Here is a 24,136-nt window from a genome sequence, read left to right as displayed (position 1 = left end):
AACACACTAGACAGCCATGGAGATCACGAATAAGCTAACGTAGGGTTGCTTAGTCGCCAATATTTCTCCCCGCGCCAAAGGTGCACCATCAAGCATGCGCAGTAAGCGAAATTTGCTTAACACTGTTCAACTCAATGTGCGGTCTGCCATTACGCGCCCCGGATACACATACCATCGTCATACTTTTTCAACCATCTCTTTTTTACCTCCATGGTGATCATAACAATTTTCTTCATTCTTTGTTTTTCTCATGAACTTTTCTAAAATTCATTGCTAATGAATAAAAAAAAAAAAAAAAAAAAAAAAAAAAATCAAGCGAAAGAACACAAAATCACTTGAAAGTTTTGCGTTATATCTCCGGTTGTTTACTGAATTGTAGTAACAAGCGGTCTGAGATTTATGGGCAGTCTCAAAAGAGGTAAAGTGCAGCTCACGCAGTCGTCGATACAAATGTCATACATATTTAAAAAAAAAAAAAAAAATCTGAAAGGCTTCAGATGACCATATGACGATATTCGGGTGGAGACGAACGTTATTCAAAATTTCATGGCTGTTGTACGGTTGTTTTATTACAGTGCGAGAAACTTACATACACTTATGCATATTTTTCATTATTTAATTTCTTTAAATATAATACAAGTCGATAATATTTGGAGGCAATAATTTGAAAAGTGATTCAGATTTTTAAAGTTTTCGACGCAAAATGCCAAAACGAAATAGAAAAGTCAGAGAACTTATACTAAGTTTGACGTATTTCAAAGTGGATATATACCGAGATACAACTGTACTATTTTCACTTAGCATATTAAATCATGTCCTGGCAAAATAGAATCTGAAGTTGCAATCATGCTTTGGAAACTGACGGATGAATAGAATGGCAAAAATATAGAAGCAACCTTTAGCAAATGTTACTTTTGTGGAAACATTCAGGGCTTTAATTCATCTTCCATGCTTCATCACACGTAGCTGATTCTCAGAATGCTATCCTTTTCCAAGAAATTAGATTTTAAAAATATTTTTCAAAGCAGTCTTTTAATAAATTGACAAATTGAATATTATTAAATGACATTGAGAGTTTAAAAAAATTAATACATATCTTAATAATTATTTAAACCTCTATTTTACTTTTTTAATAATGTAATTCATTAAAACAAATTAAAATACATTTACCTTACAAGATACCTTTTTATTTACTTTTTAGTCTTTTTATTTACCTGAAAAGATTTTTGGAAGTCTACAACTTCGTTGCAGTTAAAAAAAAAAAAAAAAAAAAAAAAAAAAAAATTCTAGCACCATATATTATGTAACTGAAACAGATTCTTTCAAACAATTTTTAGACGCTTACATTTAAAAAAATTTGTAATATTTTAAACAATCTGGAAATTTTTAATTAGAAATTCTACTTTGAAGTATTAGAGCGCAGTCTGATGTTTCAGATCTTCAACCTTTTACACGTTTTAATTTAGTTTACATATTAGTACATACGTCGTAGTGAATACTGTTTATTATATTGTTATATATATATATATATATATATATATATATATATATATAAAGGTTTTCTTTGATTGAACGTTTCATTCTGAAAGATACAAATTTATGTCAGTTTTTAAATTTTAAAACCCGATTTTGATTTTTGATGGACTTGCGCGTTTTACACTGCGAGAATATAAATATTTCTCATGAACTGGAATTCGAAAAATTCCTTCTGAAAAATTTGCTTTTATCCCTTGACTCTCATTTTTGTTACAGAAACTTGGATTTAAGAAAAAAAGAATAGGAAATGAATACAGAATGCATTTATGCTTACAGATTTATTTTTTACAGTAAGACCAATTTTTGAGTTCGTATAACTCCATTACATCTGCACGTCTTTTAAATAATAATTTCATTTTCGTCTCATTTAGTAACACACATTCTCATTTAGTAATTACCTTTTTGCACCATTTTCTAATAAATCAATATATTCATTCAACAAGTTGGATTTATTAGGAACTAAGTAACGATAAAAAACTACAGAAACATGAAAAACTCTGTACTTTTTATTTTGCAGAATGTAAATGCGATTTTGTCGAATGCTAACATAACAATTTTGTATGGTTTCTGTAATGCCCGTGGCAGTGCGTTTGGCGACGGAAAGTAAAATGGCAACCCCAAAGTTCTTTATGTATTCCTTCGCATTGGTTGGCCGCGTTTACGTTTGAATGAGGCGTACGCTAGTTGCGAAGGGATTGTTGTGTTCCGTTGTGAGGTTGTGCGAAGGGGAAAACTAATGCAGATTACTCCACGCTTAATAATGGATTTACCGGTTGGAATATATGTGTCCATTTTCATCTTATTTAGCTTATATTCAAGTAAGTATTTTTTTTACAAAGATGACTTAGTTTTACTGTCATAAACATGAACTACTGAGCCGGCTTGTCAGATTCTTCGTTGTCAGATCAATCGATATGATGATCGTATACTAAGGATGAAGGAAACAGGGTATTTTATTTTAGGTAACGATCCTGTAAATATCAATTTTATTTAAAAATAGATAAATATGTGAGGTAAAGATTAGGTGGTTACAAAATGTAGAACGAGAATGTTTCATTTCTTAATCTCATCGGACTTAAGCTAAAGTGCATCAGGCTAATAAATCACAAATGCAGTAAAATGTCGAATTATAATAAGAATATGTTTTCACTAAATGTGAATGAAAGTTACAGTTTTTACAAGTTATATAAAAAATAAATTATTCTTTTTAAAAAAATATTTATGTTTTGTGCATAATGCTTATTTTTTAACGTAATTGTTTGTGTAGTTTATTTATATTTTTGATTCCGTTGATGATAAATTAAGTTTGAAATTAGAAAAAAATAATGCATGTGATAAAAATGTATATAACGAAAATATAGACTGAAAAAAGAGCATTGTTATGTTTTTTTTAGGAACATGCATTAAGTTAACAAAATAGAATATATTCTTATGATGTCATATCTGAGATCATAATGATGTCATATCTGAAGACAATACTTTTTTCTATGCTTGGGAAAAACGAATGGAGTTCCAAGATTTCGAAAAGCAACATTGTTTGTTCTTCCGCATCCACATCCACATCCTCCTCTTTTTTTTTTTTCCGTTTAACGTGCTTGTAGCGTTTTTTCATTAATGTTATCGAATCGTTACTCTTTTATGAGAATATTCTTGATAATTTCGTAGTATTTTCAACTTCGTAATGTATAAGAAAATAAAATTTTTTAGTGCGTTACTTCCGTGCATTGCAAATCCTGAATTTTTGAAATTATGAATATAAGATGAATAAGTGGATGGTGCGTTATAAGTGGACTTTAAAGTGCTAAATAGCTTTAAAAATTATTTTATTCACTCAAATTGAGAACATAAAGGAATAGTGCAAGTAGCTTATTACATCGATTAGTTTATTACAAATAAAAATAGTAATTCGTATACTCTATTATAATATTAAAGAGCTTATAATATTAACCGGAATTTAGTAAAGGTATGAATTAATTTGTTTTGAATGTAGATAAACTGTAAAATTGCGAAGCTTGCAGTGATTAAAAGGGATTTAATTAAAAAGTAGAACTTTTCAGTGATTACAGAAAAACTATATTTCATTTAAATTGGGGGATGAAGTAAAAACCTGTTGGAAATAAAGGAAAATTGAGGTCAGTTACAAAAGAAACAAAAATTAAGTAACGGATTTCTTGCTGATGAACTGAATTTTTTTAATAAGGCGTTTCCCATTTCACTAAGTTCAAAGAACGGATTTCAAAAGGCTATTATATTTCTTTTTTCTTTGGAATTGTGTTCTTGTCTATTGTGGCAGCAGGTAAGGAAGTTTTATGCGACGGTTTCTAAGATTAAATTTTAAATTATCGATTATACATCAGTAGAAAGATATACAGAGTAAAACGCCATTTTTGGTCACCAGGATATAAGGGTATTGAATGAATCAAATTTTTTATTAACGCTACATCATTAGATTTCTTTCGCAGTTAATTAAGAAAGCTAGAGTAAGAATGAAAGCATATAATGACTCAAATATTGAAATAACTTTATTGCGCGAAGAAAAGACTAACAATCGACTAATTGGAGCAATTTACAGCTCAGACAAACGTGACCAGAAATATTATCTTAAACGTTCTTTTGACTAAAATTATTTAAAATAACATAAAATAATAAAATAACTGTTGAAATCTGAAATTAGAACTACTACATTTGTTTAAAAAAGATTTTGAAATTAAATATATTATTCCAATATTCTGAAAACTTGAATTCTTATTTTTCAAATTATATACACTTTTGCTGAAATATATATATGTATAACGTTTCACAGACTAGGATATCAGATATAGTCACATAGCGGATGTAGTTATCTTTATTTTCAATTTTCTGAATCTTCTAATTAAAACTGATCACTTTCATTTGAGAAAGAAATTAAAAGAATAAATTTACATCTATATTTAAGTTCAAATAGAAAATAAACTAAGCTCCAAATTCCGTGGTGAAGATGATTCCTTCAGAAAGTGTTTCAATCATCTGTGTGAAAAATTTATTTTATATTTTCCTGAGAGTAGAGTAGAAGTTATTTATTTCTGTCTTTCCTCGATGGCTAAAAAATTCATTTGTTGCTTCAGTGGTTAAAGTAATTTTGTGGACAAACAATGAAATAAAAATTCTAATGTCAAAATAAATAAAATTTTTTGTTAAAGCATTAAAATCAGTTTTTCCCGAAACTTATCTTGTTATAAATTCTTTTTGAAATCATTTATTGCTCAATAATTGTCTTGTAATTTAAGTCTTCAGGTAGGACGGGCTAGTCAACCCGTCGATCGCGAGCTGATCTAATTATTTTATTAGCGTATTACTTTATATTTTCATTTAGTATGCACCCCAGTCGATTGCGACTTCGGGGGTAGAGAAGTAACTTAAATTCACGAAACGATTGGTCGTCCGTGGCCGAAAATCTTTCATATCTCTTTAAAATCCGTTCCTTAAAGAATAACTGTAACATTTGACTTTTTGATTGTATTTATTAGCAGAACACGCAAAAGTAATCTAAAAAACGTTTATTAAAATACTATGATACAATTTTATCAATGTAGAATTTGCAGAATTGCAAAATCTACAGAAACTTTGTAAAAGCTTATAACACTATTAATATTTTTTTTTAAATTAAAGTTTGAGCCATATTGATGTTTATGAAATTTGATCAGTTCTAAGTATTAGACTCTTCATCCCGTCATTTTTAAGTCCCGAATATATCATTGACTAATTTTCTGTTGTTATGTTTAAGGAATCATTGACTAATTTTCTATCGTTATGTTTAAGAAGCTCCAATAATTCTAGCTCATTTAAAAATATTTGTGAACAATAAAATGATATTGAAATTCAGCAAGTATCACAGTAAGACATGTTAATGTGCATTTATTTGCTTCTTTGAAAACAACGATTGTGACGTTACTTTCTTATTCTTGCAGTCTTCTGAATTCGTTATTTCCACTTTTACACTTGATAATAAATTATTTATTATAAATTTTTAACTAAAACACGTCAATTTAAAATTTGACAGAAAAAGCAACTTTTTTTTCTTTTTTTTTCTTCCTGGTTTTAAAGCAGAGAAACCTGTGTCTGATCGCCTTCGAAAACAATAATTTAATCAAAATCTACGCCAAACTGAGATTGCTCTTTCGCGCAATTTTAATATTGTTCCAATGTGGAGTAACGTATATTTGGAAATAAATATATCTTGCGCATTCACAATTTAATTTTTTTTAATTCTATAATTTTCATAAAAAATATATTATTGGCGGATAGGCTTAGTTATTAGGAAAGATTACCTTTTAAAAGAAACTTTTCATTTCATTAATTTGGATGATTTTTAATTTTTACTTTTGCATTTGCATAAAGTGTCTACTTTTGGTTTAAAAAATTTAGTGAAGAATCCATTTTAATGGAATACTTTTGCTATTTACTTTTGGAATCATTTAATAAAGCTGTTTTTTTTTTTTTTTTTTTTTTTTTAGCATTGTGGAACAATCCATTAAGTTGTATGTTTGTTTTAAAGGTACGAGTTTGGTTCTGCATTAGCTTAGAACTTACACTGTTGAATATTCTCTGAAATACTTTTTATTAATTGAACTTGGTTGTGTATTAAAAGCAGAACTTAGCCATAGTCACACAAAATTATGTTATTGCAATTATGCAGTTGAATTCTCTCTCTCCCCCCCTTTTTTTTGGTAGAACATAATTTAGTGCAAGTCTTAAAAAATGACCGCATTTGCTATAGATGCGAATAGAAACACGTGTATTCATTATGTTGCCATTCCTTACTTGTGAATCCAAGCTTGCATTTTAGTATTCTTTGGAAACGTCCGCCTTGTCCTACTTAGCTCGTTCTCATTTGATATAAACTACTGAAATCATTCTTTATGGACCGGTTATGCTTTTCAGCTCACAATCAGCATGCGGATGATATACCTAACTTTCAAACTATTTTATTCTCAACTGATAATGCTAATTTATTTTGATGTAAAGGTTGGGCCACATTTAATGACGTAACAGTAAGCAAATAAACGAAATATGAATAACTACCACCTTTCTTTGAAATATTATATTTAGTAGCATGAAATATCGAGTTAGAAAGGAAGCAGAATTTCTAGGAGCACCTGTGTGAAAACCCAAGACTTAGCGTGGGATAATTCCGCGCAGGGAAAGTTTGGCGGGCATAATAATCCTGGTTTTAGTCATCGATGACGTGTTCTGACGTCATACCATGTGATTAGCGTTGAAAAGGCGTGGCACAGCAATACCGATGACTTAATGCTGGGTTCTCTTTTAATCAAACGGTTGAAGGGCAAATCTTAGTTATCTTAAAATTATTTGAAATTAAAAAAAAATAATAAATGAACTGAAGGTCGAGTTAATTAATTTTAAGATAATCTGAATCGTGGTAAAATTATTTGAAATTTCTATTATAAGACTTGTTTTTTTAAAAATATTTTTATTTCTCTCATAAAAAAGTTACTTTTCTTAAAATTATTATGTAGATGTATGTTGTTCAATATCCCTTTCGTCATTTTGTAAGTTAATTTAAAAACTGCGAGAACAATAAAACATCAAGCTGCGATAACATTTCAAAATGCGCTTCACAAAAACTTCTATTTAAAACTGAAGAAACGTTTCTCCAGGTAGTGTTTTCCTCAGTATAGCTTGAAAATAGAATTGAGTAAAAATTCTAAGCGTACCATGTAGATTTTTTAAAGCATCTAATAGCGGGAGGAAAATTGGCAAACATCCAAAAATAACTCATGTATACAGAGATCTGGAAAAGTGCTGAACTCATCACAAAACACTGAAATTAAAATTTGATTTTTGAGACAACAGGAAAGTCAGTAAGATGATGCGATCAACGTGTCAAGACAATATTCAGTTTCTTTTCCAGTATGAAAATTTTGTTTTTCTTAACTAATTTTAAAATGATTAAATCGTCTCTTAGACAAGTAATTTTGCTATATAGGGCATATATTTAATTTCTTTTTGACTTCAGGAACTTCTTTGGTAGAGTCTTTTCAAAATTTTTTTCGCCCTTACGTTGTGTTGTAAAGTTATTTTTTAAGTTTCTTATGAGCAGGAATCTTCAACAATGCCTTCGCCAGAAATTCCAATCTATCCAATTGCTTCTTGTGGTTGATGTGAAAATGAGTTATCCCTCAAAGATATATGGGCGGAATTTATCAGTTCCTTACTACATTACGTTTGCATTTTTCATTCACTCGAATTGTAGCATTGAGCGAAGAATGCATTTATCTTTCACCCAATCTCCCAAATAACCAGTTTTGTTTTGCCAAACAGCAATTCATAGAGCATAATTTTATCTCTCAAATTTACTCAATCTATAATTTAACCAGTTATCTGTAATTTAAGCTGAAACATTTAAATGCATTGGACCCTCTTTTAATAATTTTAATATTTTATTTTTTTCTATTATGTATCTAATTGATATGGTTTGTAGGCATTTAATATTTACTGTATCTTAATGTTTATTGACGTTTGCAGCTTTTTTAGGAATATATTAATTAATATACTTTGAAATATATGAGAGGTATTGTAACGTTATTTTATTTTATAAAACTTATTTCTGACACTATATGTTATATATAGTATTTAACCGTTTTTCATTTCATATTACAACCGTTTTTCATTAATTATTATGTTTTTTTAATATATTTGAAATGTGTAAATTCACTGGACGTATATTAGGTAATGGAGTTGCAAATAACAAAATAAAATACAAATCTGTTGATATATTTTCCAAGATTCAGATTTCCATTTTCAAGACTCCAAGATTTATTCAGATAAATATTTAAACAATAAAATTTCCAGCTTACGTCATGTAGCCAGGGAGCTCATTACGATATTACTTGAGGTTGAAAATTTAGGGTTATAAAAGTCTCAGTTGTAAGATAATGAAATGATCGATGAGTTGCCATTAAAGAACGATTAAATTTCTCCTAAGCCGATACGGAACAAGATAATTTCGGGACTGTTTGAAGCATAATATTATTTTTTTACATAATTAATATATATATATATATATATATATATATATATATATATATTTTAAATTAAATCAATACAGTAATCTCATAGTTCCAAATGATTTGTTTCTGTGAAGGTGATTGCCTTAGAGAATATGACTATCGATGCCACAAATGTTTGTTTATGTTCTTAGATGAAATGCTATTTACGTAGAAAGTCATCGTTTTTCAAAAGCACTTCCTAAGAGGTTTCATTGTATTTGTTATCGAAATATATATTGTGTTTCTGCTGTTACTGCCAATAAACATGATTAAGATTTTAATGTTCCAGATTTGAAAGAAATATGATTGTTCTGAGTATGGGGGAAAAAATCTCACTCCATTTTGTTAAATTTTAGTTTAACGTTATTGCAAGTAAGATAAATAAATTTACGGGTCTGTCGTATCTTTCTAAACATTTATTTATTTGAATATTTTGTTAGTAAATAATTATCCTTCATAAAAATATTTTCTTTTGGAAATTACGCTTTCCTCCACGTGTTTACATTTGCGATATCTTAACTCGATCCATGTAAAATCCTTCAGGGAATTTGATTTTGTCTTTTTCAAAAATAAAATGAAGTTAGAACACAAATTCAGAAATTATTCAACAAATTAATCTTATTATAGACAGCAGGAATTCTTTAAATCATATATCTGGAAGACACGATTATTTGATTATTGTATATATTTCCGATCCATCAAAAATCTTCCAGAATGTTAGGAGGAACCTTAAAAAAATTCATGTTAACCATATTAAGAAAATCCAGAAATATCAATATCGGACGTAATATGAAGCAGGATACTGTAATAAAATGCTGCACTGATCACTTAAGACTGTCTCCTGGTGAATGCTACATAGCGAGTGCCCGCCTTTTGGGATTAGGGGGGTCTCTTTTTACTTCTGGTAAGTTAAGGAACTTTTTTTAAAATGTTCTTTTTCTAATGCCTTAAAAAACTGCTTCTTGTAATAGAATTGCATGCAGAATCTTCTTGGCTGCAGGTTTCAGGCATCTCTTTCCGGCTTACGTTTTTGCTTCCAGTATTCAGTGTTTGCTCTGCTGTCTCAATCGCGAAAGAACCATGAGATGTTAAGTATAGTATATCCTTTCTCTTGCTGTAGAAATTCAGTGTTAGGTAAAAGGACAGCTATAAGAAAAGCCTTTTAAAAGTGCAATAACTGTTTGAGTGTTTGATATTTTTATTATATTTTTCAAATTCGTCACTTTTAAGGGCTTGGTAGTTTTATCGTATTTATCAAATTGAGTGGAAACAGGAAAAATAATTTTTTTCCCCTTATCAGGCTTTTACAAACAAATACATTTAAAAATGAAATTAATTTTAATGAATTACATTTAATGTAAAATAATCATTAGTCCGGCTTTTACAAACAAATACATTTAAAAATGAAATTAATTTTAATGAATTACATTTAATGTAAAATAATCATTAGTCCTTCCATAGACTCCAACTACTACGGATTCTTCGTAGTTTCTACGGAAATTCATGAAAAACTACGAGCTACGAAAAGTATGGAAAAAACTACGGATTTTACAGAAACAAGAGCAGGAGAACCAGTACGCAAAACGGAACCAACTAATTCATCCGATGATTGGCTGAATACTCGTGTTATCATATATCACGTGTTGAGTGCGTTCCTAGTTTTGAAGAATTAGCCAATCGTAGATCAGTAACTCCAACCGTTAACGACTTATCAATAGTTCCACCCAATTGTCTGTCTCCCAGGTTCCTCGCTGATGCGTGTTTAGGCTGCATTCGGCTGCATTGTGTAGTTTACGGCGAGAGCTTAGCGTGTGTCTTGTGAACTGTGAATCAGGTGAAAGATTTTTAATCGTAATGCTGCCTCGAACGAAGAAGCCAAAATTATCAAAGCAGAAGTTTAAAGATTCATATTCTTCAGAATTTCCATGCATTAAAGCGTCCGAAATTTCTGTGAATCACGCACACTGCAGTGTATGCAACAAAGACTTCTCAGTTGCTCATGGCGGAAAAGATGACTGTAAACGGCATGCGTTTTCTCAAAAGCATATAGAACTTGGCACCGTAAAATCTAAAGAAATAACAAATTTCTTAATAAAAGATGATGAAACAGATCCTATAAAAGCCGAATGCTATTTTGTTCGTTTTTTAATTGAACATAATCTACCGCTTTCTGTTTCGGATCATTCCAAAGAGCTTTTCAAAGCAATGTTTCCGGATTCTGCCATAGCAAAAAAATTTAGCTGCGGTCATACCAAAACTGCTGCTATTGTGAAAACGCTTTCAGAAAATACTGTTGCTGATATTATAAAATCAGTGTGCAGTACATCATTTTCTCTAAGTACTGATGGAAGTAATGATAACAATGATAACAAACTGTACCCATTGGTTATAACATACTACAGTAAAGAAAAGGGAGTGATAGTTACTTCATTGATTTCTATTTTAGAATGCACGAATAATACAGGAGAAGGTATTTTTAATTGTATAAATGAAAACTTTAAAAACAAAGGTTTAGAATGGAAAAATTGCTTATCATTTTCTTCAGATAATGCTAGTAATATGATTGGAAAGTTTAAAGGTGTAGCATCATTTATCAAAATGCATCAACCAAGTATAATCACCCGAGGTTGTCCGTGTCACCTCTTGCATATAGCTGCAAAAAAAGCTACTGAAAAATTAATTGGCTCAGAAATTGAAATGTTGATAATAGATATATATTTTTACTTGGAGAAAAGTTCGAAACGGAAGCATAGCTTCAAAGTTGCTCAACAAATTTTGGGACAGAATGCAAAATCTCATAAAATTTTGAAATATTGCAGTACGAGATGGTTGTCTCTTTTAGAATCTATAACAAGGATTTTGGAACAGTGGGATGCTGTGATAAATTTTTTTGGAGATAAACCAGATAACAGTGAGAATGAAGGAAAGAGATTGCAAAACATTAAAAAACTTTTACAGTCACCGACCACCAAATTGTACTTGTTATTTTTGAAAAATACTTTGCCTTTGTTTATAACAGTAAATATTAATTTGCAACAACAAGCTCCTTATATACATAAATTGAGAAGAGAACTTATTGAACTTTTAATGAATTTATTTGTTAGATTCGTAAAACCATCAGTAATTTCTAAAGAAAATGAAGACGTTACTCTAACGTCTATTCCATTTCAGAAGTATAGTAAACAAAAAGAAAATGAAAATTTAGTGATTGGTGCGGAAACAAGACTATATTTAAAAAATGCCAAGTTGAATGAAAGTGAAGTGAAATCATTTTTCAATTCTGTGCGAGCTTTTTTTGTAACTGCATGTTCATATATAATTGATAAATTTCCACTGAGTGATCCATTTCTAAAACATGCTGAAGTTGCTGACATCAACTTGAGAACTGAAGTCTCATTTTCATCTGTTCTTTACTTGATGAATACTTTTCCATCCATTATTGATGAAAAATGTCTTAACCAAGTAGAAATTGAATTTTCCATGTATCAAGTAGATGATTTGAAAGAAATTGTAGATTTGCGTATTGATATAGCATGGGGAGAAATTGCCAAATTAAAAAATATGAATGGGTGTATTAAATACAAAGTATTGCCTTCTGTAATGCTTGCTGTCTTAATAATACCTCATTCAAATGCAGCTTGCGAAAGAATTTTTTCTATTGTTAAAAAAAATCAGACGGAATTTCGACCAAATTTAGGTCTTAAAACTCTTGAAGCAGTTTTGATTGAAAAAATAAATATGCAGGCAAATGAAGAATTGTGTTTTAAAAAAACATTCTCAAAATCAGAACTTAAGCTTGCTAAGCATGCTACATATAAATCTTTGCATTCATAAATTATGCGTATTTTGTTTAATACTTATATGTATCATTCTTGGTTATTTAAATTTTATTTCCCTGTAGAAATCATATCCAGAATAAAGATATGATTTATAGCTTCTGATTTTTTCTATGATTAGTAGTGATTTGAAGTACTTTTTATTAGTGAATGCTTGAGGAGTTAAAAGAAAATTTCTAATTAAATGTGCATATAATTTACAAGGTATATTTTTAATTATTCAGTTTTATATGTATATGGATTTTAAATGTAATAAAATTGATTACAATTAATTATTAATTTAAAATTAATGAATGGTTAATTACAACATACGCTACGCGCACATTTTCAAAGTTGTAAAAATGTCGTTCGCGCGTTGACTACTGACAAGGTTTGCTGAAGGTTGGAGTCTATGGTCCTTCTTTTCGAAAATAAATAAGTAAATGTATGAAAAAAACATCTTTGCCAACAATAAAAGTACTGTGTAAATGAAAGTGAAAATAACTGTATTTGTTTTGAAACGTGTATACAGTCTGCTTGAGAAAAATGGAGCTAATATTACCATTCAAATACCCTGATGTCCACATTTTAAGACGTGCACAAAAGTAATGACATTTTATGTAGTAGCTGATGCGTAATAAAGATGTTTATGTGGCTCCACAATAGGACGTTATAAATTCTGTTACCAATGCCTTGTTTGAGCTTATCACGTAATAATTCTGCAATGTAACGATCTATGAATGGGAACACAAAAGAAAGGGGATGCAATTTACGGCATCTCTTTAAGTCTTAAGTAAGGTACATCAAGCGTAGAATCAAAAAATGCCTCTTTACAACTAAAAGCTTATAATGACTTTCATATTACGCCCGTGATGTATTATGATATTGCAACTCGAAAAAGATCGACACCGAAAAATTCCTACCAGTAGAGGAATTGTATTGCGTAGTGGAAATTGATACGTTGAATCATGAAGTGGAGGGAACGTCTTTGCCGAATTTCATGAAGTAACCAATCAGTTTGATTTACATATCCATGGAATCAGAGAGGAAGGAAATCTAATTATCATTATCCAATCCAGTTTGATGAATGTTTTTCTAAAAGGAAAGAAATGACAAAGAACATTCAAAGACATGGTAAACATTTCTCCCCATGAGCATTCTCATTTGAGGATTTTATTTCAGTGTTGAGTCAAGCATGGTAGACAACTAGGGCATAAGCAAGACGGCTAAATGTTTCAAAACAGTTAGTTTATGTCTTCTTGGAAACATTTTAAATATTTTAAAATTGTTGCTAGTTACCGAATACATTAAAATTAACCCCATAAAATTTGCTGCTCATATTTGCTGAAGGAATTTTTCATCTTTATTATTTAAAATTTTTAACTATACGAATGGGAAAACGAGTCAGAGGAACTCCCAGACTTAGACGGTTGGACTGTATCGATAATGACTTATTACAACCTTAAAATTACCAACTGGGAGTAAATTCTGCCCAAACGGAGAGCGGAATGTTATTGTCTATTGTTGGGATAGAAGAGGGTTTTAAGGATTATGCCATACTCTGGGCTTTCGTGTCAATAGAACAAAAAAGATTGCGGCTATGAAGCTGGAGGAAGATCATAGCGTAAGAAAAGTTTTCTCTTATGATGATTTTCTGTTCATAATTGCCAACTGAAAAGGAAAATTGGCCGGCAGGCAACGAAATTCAGAACTTGTAGGCGCCATAGGAACATTGAATTATGGCGAATTTTATACACAATGAAAAAGTCCTTAATGTCATAAAGCCAATCGTTTGTATTTCACTGATATCACAAGAGTGATGGTTGGCAGAGGCCATCAGAGTTGTCATCTGCAATTATGGTTTCGTGCTTATTTAAGTGTCTAGTCGAATTCTTTAACATTTCATTCTAAACGAGTTTACATCTGGAAGAAATACAAAAATATACAGAAATATGGTCATATGTGTGCGAATGTGATAATATGAGGAAAGAAATAATGATTAATTTACAATAATGCGTTCGTGCGCCCCTTCCCTTTAAAAAAACTTTATTGACTTTTGATAAAATTAACCAGACAGAAGTTTTTTTCGAAGCCAGGTTTTAAAAATCTTATGTTTTAGAAGAACGAAATAAAAGCAGTCAGTCATTTTAATTTGCCATGTCGTTTAGTTCCATCGTGAGGAACGATTCGACACAAGATGAGTAAGAAAATTACATTTATAGATGTGTTTTCTAAGCCCATACTACGTTCTTGATATCAGAAGAAATTCGAACTACTTCATGTAAAAATTTGTCAGTTTTACAAAATCTCTCTATATATAAAGAAGAATGTCTGTCTCTGTGTGTTTGATCGCGTTATTGATTTATAATAAATTTTTTGCCACATTTCATCAACTAAAATTTAATATAAGTGAAATATTGGATGGAATTTGACCTTTTATTACCATTTGATTAAAAAGACGAAAAGTATTAAAAACTGTGTGACATTGTTGCTGATATAATGAGAGAGAATTAGTTTATTTATCCAGCGAAATTTTTTATGTGGGTTCCATACGCGTTAGACTGAAAAATGTACGACTATGGATTTTAGGTTTTGCATCGTTATTACAGAAGGATTGCAGCGGTATCGTTCTCTCTGTTGTTAGATTTTCAATCTAACTTAACTGGCATCGGGTAGTATATTATAAACGAGTATTTCTTAATTAGCAGATGCTATGTACAGATTTCAATTTCGAAATTAAATCTTAGCTTGGTTTTCATTAAAAAAAAAAAAAAAAAGGAAATATCCTTTCATAAGTACTAATTTAAAGTACTTCCCGATTATATTACAACGCGAGAAGACGTTTGTCAATAAGTAAGAACATCAGAGATGTCAAAAATAAAATGAGATCTCGAAGATGGATGTAGAGGGAAAGTATTTTAAGTATGCCGTAGAATGCAATTCCCACTGTGACGATAACGTGGGCAACTTGAGTGGGAAAATAAACGATGATGATAGAGAAATAATATGGCGTAGAATTATTAGAACAGCTGGGCGGTTAGCTTGGGTGGATTCTTAAGACAATGATAGCTATAAAACTGTTAATTTTCTCCTGTGAAACCTCTAGATCTAATAATTTTTTTGTGAAACCCATAAAATTTTAATTTTCTTTTGTTAAAAACTTCAAATCTGTAATTTTTTGTGAAATCTCTCAAATCTTTTGGTAGAACCTGTACCACCCCTAAAATAATAAGAGCTAAAAAAACTGTTGGACGTTGAACATCAGCGTAACATGAAAGTTTTAAAAATACATAAATAAAAAATTAATGAAATCTGAAAGCTTTCAGATTTTATGTTACGCCCAAGCGGGCCTTTTTCTTTTTTTTTTCTTTCAGTTAAAGACACATACACGTTTCCAGAGCATATGGGCTAACGCCACTTAGGGCTAAAAAATATTTAAAAACAGCATATCTTTAGAATTTCCAATAGGAAGTCTCGCGCGCTGGAGATTAAAATGTTTTACTTACTACAGCGTTGCCACTGCTTGCTTTGAAATTGTTGAGTTTTTAATAAAATATTCCTTAAAATTTTACAAAAACAAGAAACAGATAATAAAACAAATTCGAAATTCAAAATTTAGGCTTCCAGGTACCCATGATTGTGTGGAGGACTACGTTATTCAGAATTTGATGACTCTAGGTACCTTTTTTTTTTTCACAGTGCGAGAAACATTCGTACATTCATGCAGATTCCTTATTATTTAGTTTCTTTGAATATAATATAGGGCGATAATATTTGGTGGCAACAATCTAAAAAAGTGAGACATCACATTTTTGATTCAACGCAAAATGCAGTTTCAAGACTTAAGCCCTTCTGGGCTAACGCCCCTTTGGGCTAAAAAACATCATTCCAGCTCTGTTTATAAAAACATATTTACTTCACTTTAATTTATGTAGCAGTAACAATGGAAATAAAAAAATACTATTTAATTAATTATTTTAGATGATTAGTTTTGCGGTCCACGTTATATTAAAATTTTCTTCCGAATTCTGGTTTTGACATTTTTGACATGTGAAACCGCAGGAGGAGTTGTCTGAAACTCCAAATTTCCGCGGAATACAATTTGAAGCGAAGGAAATATAATAAACTGCACTTTCCTTTAATGGAAAGATTTTATCTGTTGCCCTGTGTAAAACTATACAATCGTGTTTCACACAATGAGAAGAATCTGAAGAAATTCATAATTTTGCGTCGAAGGTTTTCACATTTTAATTACAAAATCGGATTTACGTGAATATTTGTTCAAATTTTTATGTCATACTCAGTTAACATTATAATATCAAGAAACTGAACTTGCCATTTTATCGATGGATGTCTATTTAGGAGTCGAAAAAATGGATTCCATTTAATTACGCATGTCATAATGTTTGAAGAAATAATTTCTTCAAAAGTATTCGTTTTGCTACTGCTGTATTTATTTCTTTAAAGCATTTGCAGTACTGCATAAAAGAAAACTTTTATTGTTTTGCGACCCCCCCAAAAAACTTGCATTTTTCTCTCTCTTTTATTTAATAATTAATAATAATAATTACAAAAATACTAATAATAAAAGAAATTAAGACCAATAACGTATTATTTAGGTACAAAATGATGTTAAAAGTATTATTCTACTATAGTAATTTATACAGTTACATTGTATATGGAACTGATGGTGCTTTCATTTTCGGATGAAATTTGTCTTAGAGTGCTCATATGAGTTCTTTGTAGATCATATTTGAGGAATGCAAGTATATTCAAATTTAATAAAAGCGTCAAGGCAGCTGGGAAGATATAATATTAATAATTAAGCATTCAAGCATTGTATATATGCTAAGTGATGCTTTATTCTGCTAATAGATAAGGGAAAAAAATGACTTGAATGAGAAGAATCGAAACAGCTGTGGTTAATCACTTTGTTGGAGGCGTAACATCTGGGTTTTGTTATTGTTATTTTCTGTAATGTAAAGGTGTGCTCACTTTAATGATACATATGTAGTATCGGTTATCAGATATTAATGCGCATTCTGTATTTAGACCCTTTCCTTCTAATTAGAAATTAATAAAAAATATTCATCAAAATATTGTGTTATAAAGCCTCAGGAAGGTAAAGAACAAAGTGCTGTTATATATTTTATTCTGCGGAAACTGGCTTCGTTCGCTCATAATTGTTCGTGCATTTTTTGTGAGGTTTCATTCATTCGACTTGCTTGTAGTTATCTCATTTATGGAGTTTCTTTTATGAGCTTCGGGAGGGAATCATTTATGGCTTCATTAAAAGAAATGGCTGTCATGTGCTGACCTTTTATCAAAAACTGAATACAGTGAATGCTGTTTAAGACGACCACCCATGGTCCCAGAGAATTTTGGTCCGCTGAAGAAATCAGCGTCTTAGAGAGGTGATGCTCAACACTGATGTTTATTGATGTTTTCAAAAATACTACTCATTTTCACAAATGGCCATTTTAGACAGCTTTTAGGGTGATTTTAGAGTCTTTCTGAGAGGATCGTGATAGTATTTTCTGTATATGAGTATGTAGCAATAGCAGAACGAGTCAAGTTTTAGGACTCATGCTGTTTGTATGGTATTTGGACTTATCTTCATGCATTTATTCATTTAACGCATGTGCTTCTCTAGAAGTATTTAAAAAACATTGAACCTAGTAAAAGACGAATGTTATTAAGCAATGGGACAATTTGCCCAGAAGGGTTATTAATTTCGCTTTGGCATTTTGCGTTGGTTCGCTATAAACGCCACCAAATATTAGTGCCCTGCATTTTAAATAATGAAGAGTCTGCATGAATGTAGGTATGTTTCTCGCACTGTGAAAAAACAACAGTACCCAGAGCCATCTAATTTTGAATAACGTAGTCCTCCAATCGAATATGGGCATCTGGAAGCCTAAGTTTGGAATTTGGAATTTGTTTTGTTATCTATTTCATATTTTGTAAAACTTTAACGAATTTTCGATTAAGAAACTTAAAACGATTTTAAAGCAAGCAATGGCAGCACTGTCGGGGGGGGGAAGCGTTTTTATCTCTAGCTCGCGAGGCTTTGTTTCGGAAATTGTAAAGATATGCTCTTTTAAAATTATTTTGTGATATTGCTGTTGAATTGAATTTTATGGTGTAAATGCGAAGAACATAATATTTGATAAATAAAGCTAACTCACAAAATGTCAAAAAAAAAAAAAAAAAAAAAAAAAAAAACGCCCCTTTGGGCGTAATATAAAATCCGAAAGCTTTCAGATTTTATTTTCTATTTAATTAAATCTGAATTCTCCAGAAAACAGTTTGCCTTGTCAAAATTTAGTTATTCTGAATTCTGAAATATTAGCAGTTCTGTGTAGGAGTGGAAAGAAGGAAAGATTACTAAAACATCACAGAAATATAAAATTTTAGTGAATGTTCTTTAATGACTAAATTATGTCATTTTCAACTTGTCTTGAAGAATGGGTTAATTAAGTTAGAATAATTCAAAGAAATAAAATGAAGTGCAGCAAAAAATCTATATAATTTGATAAGCGTACAAGGAAATCATGTGATGTCCATGTCAGATATTTTAATGGTATTAAAATAAACTGCTCATATATTACACGATATTCAATAAATGAATATCATGGCCGTAAAATGTAGCTGATTTGGAAGTTGTATTGAAGTTAAGAAGTTATATTAGTTATATTGCAATTTATTAGTTATATTGCAATATATTAGTTATATTGCATTAGAGTTATATTGCAATTAAAGAAAAATGCAATTTATATACTAGATCAATAAAAGATGCTGATATGCGGCGTCTTTCGGTGACTTATATGAATCTAATATCATTCTGTGTACTATCATTAGCAGTACTACTATGTATCATATCTGAATTAATGCATCGCTCGAACTGGTAATAAATGTCTGTGGCTCAGTACAAAAATTATCATGTGAAATAGATTGCTTACACATAGCCATATCGATTAAATAATGAATCTGGAGCATTTCTCCGACGAATGCAGCAGTTGATTTATTATAGTCTAGGGAAAACGTCACTTAATTTTGATCTTTTGAGTAGCCTGAGAGTCAGACTGTCTTAAAAACCTCATATATATTGATATTTTCTTTGAAAGTCCAACATAAGACAACTCTCATCAACAATTTTTATGACCTGTCGTGCTCTACGTAAAGTATACTATTTCAATAAACTTCTGGGAAGGAAGAACTTTTGCATTGCTGAAATGTTTTTGAGAATTTTATTTGGCTGATACATTGTGGATAGTAGTTTATATGATTTATACATAGGGTTACCACATTTTAGGAATGATAATCCGGTACTACTGGGCATTCATGGAATAATAAAGCACGTGAGCCCGCTGGAATAGAGTAAAAAGATGATTTTTATGCTGATGCATGTGCATGTATTTTTGTATTGATACAATGCTGTATTCCATGATCTGCTTGTGACTACATCTAAAAAAATAAAAAAAACTATTGATGTAATTTTTTGTCTCCTATGTTACCTCTCCACTTGAAACTTTTTTATGGATGCCAAAGCCCAGAGCACTTTATGAAAAAATCATTTCAGTGATCAGAAAGCCTATAATACCTTATCCAGAATGTATGACAGTTGAAAGTTTGTATGAAGGAATAAAAGGAAATCATACAGCAAAGACAGCAAAATATTCGAGATGTTGAAAAGTAGATTGGTACTTGATGTAACATGTGTGCTCTGAAGATGATGTGGATGGCTGAGATTCTTTTTTTGTTATAATCATACATATTTTTCATTAAATGATATTTTCTTAATAGAAACTCTTTATCGGATTTTGCTTGTGAAAATCACTGCCTTATGGAATATCTGGAATTCATTTTCAAGTCCTTTACTGTTGAACCATAATCGCCTTCTTTCTGAAAACCAATTGTTGTTCATAAGTGGAAAAATATTTTCTGCTGGAGCTGATACATTTAACGAAGAAACTGATCAACTAGATGGACAATCACTATATTAAAAATCTTGGACACTATTATTTAAAAATCTTGGACATTTTTCGATCTCGGAGACACCCCAAATGTAATAACCCAATCCTGAACTGTTTAGGTAATCTTGAACACATGGTAACCCTATCTGTTGTATGTTTGATATGTTTTGGATTATTTGTCATCGTCCTTTTTAAATTTTTTTTGGGCACGTAATGTGAATTTTTTTTGTAATATAATATATAATTCAAAGAATAAATTTGACTGTACAGTAATAGAATAAGCAAAATAATAATTCATGTACTTTTTTTCTAGATATATATATAAAAACTTATATTTTGAATTTTCAGTTTCTAAGTGATTGAATTTCTTGCGCTGTTGGTTACTGTACCGCGAGCAGAAAAATCCTCAGCATAACAATATACATTTTCAATAAATATCGGTAATAATTATAATAATAGGATAACTACTTAAGACAGAGAATTTTTTTTAAAAAATAGTTGCGTAATTATTTCCCTATTTTGACCTCAGATTAGCATACAATTATTTAATATGGTTAAATGTAATTGAATTAAAATTTTAAAAAAATCCTGTGTTGAACCCCGGCTTTTCAACTGCTAGTCTCTCTCATCAAGCCCATTAGAATCTTGACACAAGCAAACAGTTGTCGTTTCAAACAGCCGGATGCTTGCAACTTAATGAGTTCATCTAGAATGGCCAATGTCTATGTACCATTTAGCTGTTTCATCACCGAGAACGTTAAGGCGCAGCAATCGGAAACCGATTTTATATCCATGAGAAAGAGGCAGTTCCATCTCAGTTTTGACGTAAAACGGGACGCGTAATGGCAAACCGCACATTCAGTTGATCAATGCTAACGAATTTCGTGTATTGGGCATGCTCATTGGTGTACTGTTGGACTGGGAGGAAATACTTTCGACTGAGCATAAACAACCCTATACGAGTCTGTTACTCATGTAGGTCTTATCGACTGTTTACAATTGCAGTACTACGGATATTTGTGTGTGCATATTGCATGTACTTCTGCTTAAATTTTTTTCATAAACGTTACATTTAATATCAGCTACTTATAATAATTTCTTTGAGTTAATTTCTTTGATTTAAACTGGATTTATTCCTTGTTAAAGTATATACGAATGTAACGTATGGTAAATACTCAACTGCTTTTACTCATCAGAAGTATAATCAATAAACATTCAGCTAATATATCTTGTAATAATGTTTTCCGTTTTGTAATGCTTCTTAAACGAAAATTTGCGTTGTTTACAATCGATATTTACACTCTAAGTAATGAAGCAATTTAAAATCTAGCAAGTTTTAAAACCCCGAACTGTTTACGCCCAGATAACACAATATCAACCACATACCTTATTTATCTTTTAAAATTGCGCCAAATTCGCTTCTGGGCATGCGCAGTAAGCGAAATTCTTTTAACATTGATCAACTCAATGTGCGGTTTGCCATTACGCATACGGGACGCATATTTCACAAGTGTACATCTGTGTAACCACCGAGGGAGGGGCTTCTACGATGAACCAATGGGCATCCAGTAATATTTGTGTCATGTCACAGACCTTTCGCGTGCTTAAAAATTTAAGCAAGATGGCTGAAAATATTTTGCCACGCAATTTTCTGTACAAAATAATTAAAGCATCGTCAATTTCTACTGAAAATTTTCATTGTGAAGTTAGATCAAATATAAGCAATTGTGAATATTTCACTACCTGGTTGAAAGAATTTGAAATAAATACAAACACATGTTGAACACTCCGCAAAAATATCCATGTGAAATATCATTTAATAAGTAAGATGTGAAATATCATTTAATAAGTTAATAAATAAGATGAAGAAAGAAATATGTGATAAACATCTGAGCCCAAATGTTATCTTTACATAAAACTATGCGTATGAAAAAAATATTTAAGAATGCAAGCATTAAAATAAAAATAGATTCATTATAACTTCTCCGCTCAATTAATATATATATATATATATATATATATATATATATATATATATATATATATATATATATATATATCTTTGAATTCTCTTAATCCACAGGTAGCCACATAATATTCGAGACTAATTGTAGCTCGAATATTAGTCAGTCGAGTCATTTTCTCGAGGTAAAGAGCGATAATATGCCGTGAACATCAATCCAAATATTAATACGTGATAAAAATTGCGAAAATTAAATGTTAGCGATTAATTAAAGTCAGAAAACGAAAGCACTACGAGATTTTCTTCTGTTACGCCATACATTTATAACTGAGAAACAAATGCAAATTACGTTAAAACGTAAAAAACATACGCTCACATGCACGAAGATTTAGCGTCACAAGAGCAATAGAAGCGCATTGGTCCATTTTCGAAACTCCTCCCTCAATGGCTACGCTGATGTGCACTTATGAAATATGCAAACGGGACGGAGCTTCAGAATTCAAGTCTTCTTCAGTCTTCCATTCTTCAGTGTTCCACACCTCTTTCTTTATCACCTAGATTCTGGAGAGAACTTCCGGGTTGCCAGTATTTTAGTGCTTCTATGCCGCATGAACATTCTACACTCGCAAACATTCAGGCCTTTTCCAGAATATGAGCCCAGGCCCAACGATATGGCAACGAGCAACGCTAACAACTATAACAATCAGGACAGCAGTAAAATATTAACATCTTCTGCAGACTTAACTGTTTGAAGTGTCATTAAGATCAGGACGATGACCTGGGTGGTCATTACGTTCAAGGTCATTAAGAGAAATGGTATATTGTTATGCCATCTATGTCACTTGACGGCCACATTGGTCAGTTTACCAATGATTTTTTGATCCCTATCTATGGAGATGATTTTGCAAATAATTTTGGGAAAGGTAGGAAAAAAAAAAAAAAATCTTGGAAAGATATACATAAATATGCGAAAAAAAATAGCCATTAAGTCTTACGCTAACAAAAATCAGTGATATGATTTTTCATCTGAAATTAAAATATGGATTGACCGGAAAATACGGTGGTATCCTCCCCTTCAGATATTTTTAAAAAATACTTCAGGTGTAACGCATGAAGAGTGAAGTTTAAAGAAATGTAATAAATTGTCACGTAGCTTTTAACATATTTGTTAAATGGAAATTTAACAAACATGACACAGTATTTACTGTGCCTGAAATTATAGTCTTTAGGCCATGCAGTTATCTTTCTCTTTGAGTATCTCCAACATCTTAAGTACATATATGTAAAGTTATATGCAAGTTTTTTATATATATATATATATATATATTCAATTAATCAATACGGTTTAGGAAATAAATTATTATATATATATATATATATATATATATATATATAATTTTGTGCTTGTGAACGTGCATGTGAAATTTTCAAAATTGCGGGGCGTGGAAATAGAGGCCATCTTAGACTTGGTAAATTTCATTCATTCATTCGTAAAGTTTTTTGGAAAGGAAAAAGAAAGAAAGAAGATATAAAGCTTTGATTGTATTAAGTTTTAAAAATTTGATATTAATTTATATTTTCTAATGTAGCAAATACTCTCTAATTCTGTGGAGTGGTCGTCTTAGAGAGGTGATATTCCTTTTTTTTTTTTTTTTTTTTTAAATGTCCTGAGAAATATTATTCACTTTCAGTTGTGGTAATCTTAGGGAGTTGGTCTCCTTGAGAGGGTTTACTGCCTTAATTTTAACAAAAGGATTAAGTAATAAAAATAAGTGTTATATTAGCAACCTCTAAGCA

At 30.7% G+C, this 24,136-nt stretch overlaps 1 protein-coding gene across 1 annotated transcript in view; it reads left to right on the top strand.

The window, feature by feature from the left end:
* The first annotated feature begins 2,195 nt into the window (after positions 1-2,195).
* The window catches only part of LOC118186776 (neural cell adhesion molecule 1-like), a 222,679-nt gene continuing 200,738 nt past the window's right edge, over positions 2,196-24,136 (top strand). The window contains exon 1 of the mRNA XM_035356919.2: positions 2,196-2,354. Within this exon, the coding sequence (XP_035212810.1) occupies positions 2,273-2,354 (82 nt within the window). The 5' untranslated portion in view covers positions 2,196-2,272. The remainder of the gene's footprint in view (positions 2,355-24,136) is intronic.

This window comes from Stegodyphus dumicola, chromosome 2, assembly GCF_044657685.1.
Source record: "Stegodyphus dumicola isolate Sdum_Otavi_A_Nest chromosome 2, ASM4465768v1".
In the NCBI taxonomy this organism is placed as follows: domain Eukaryota; kingdom Metazoa; phylum Arthropoda; class Arachnida; order Araneae; family Eresidae; genus Stegodyphus; species Stegodyphus dumicola.
The sequence above is the reverse complement of the archived record's forward strand: the minus strand, read 5'-3'. Positions and strand labels throughout refer to the sequence as shown.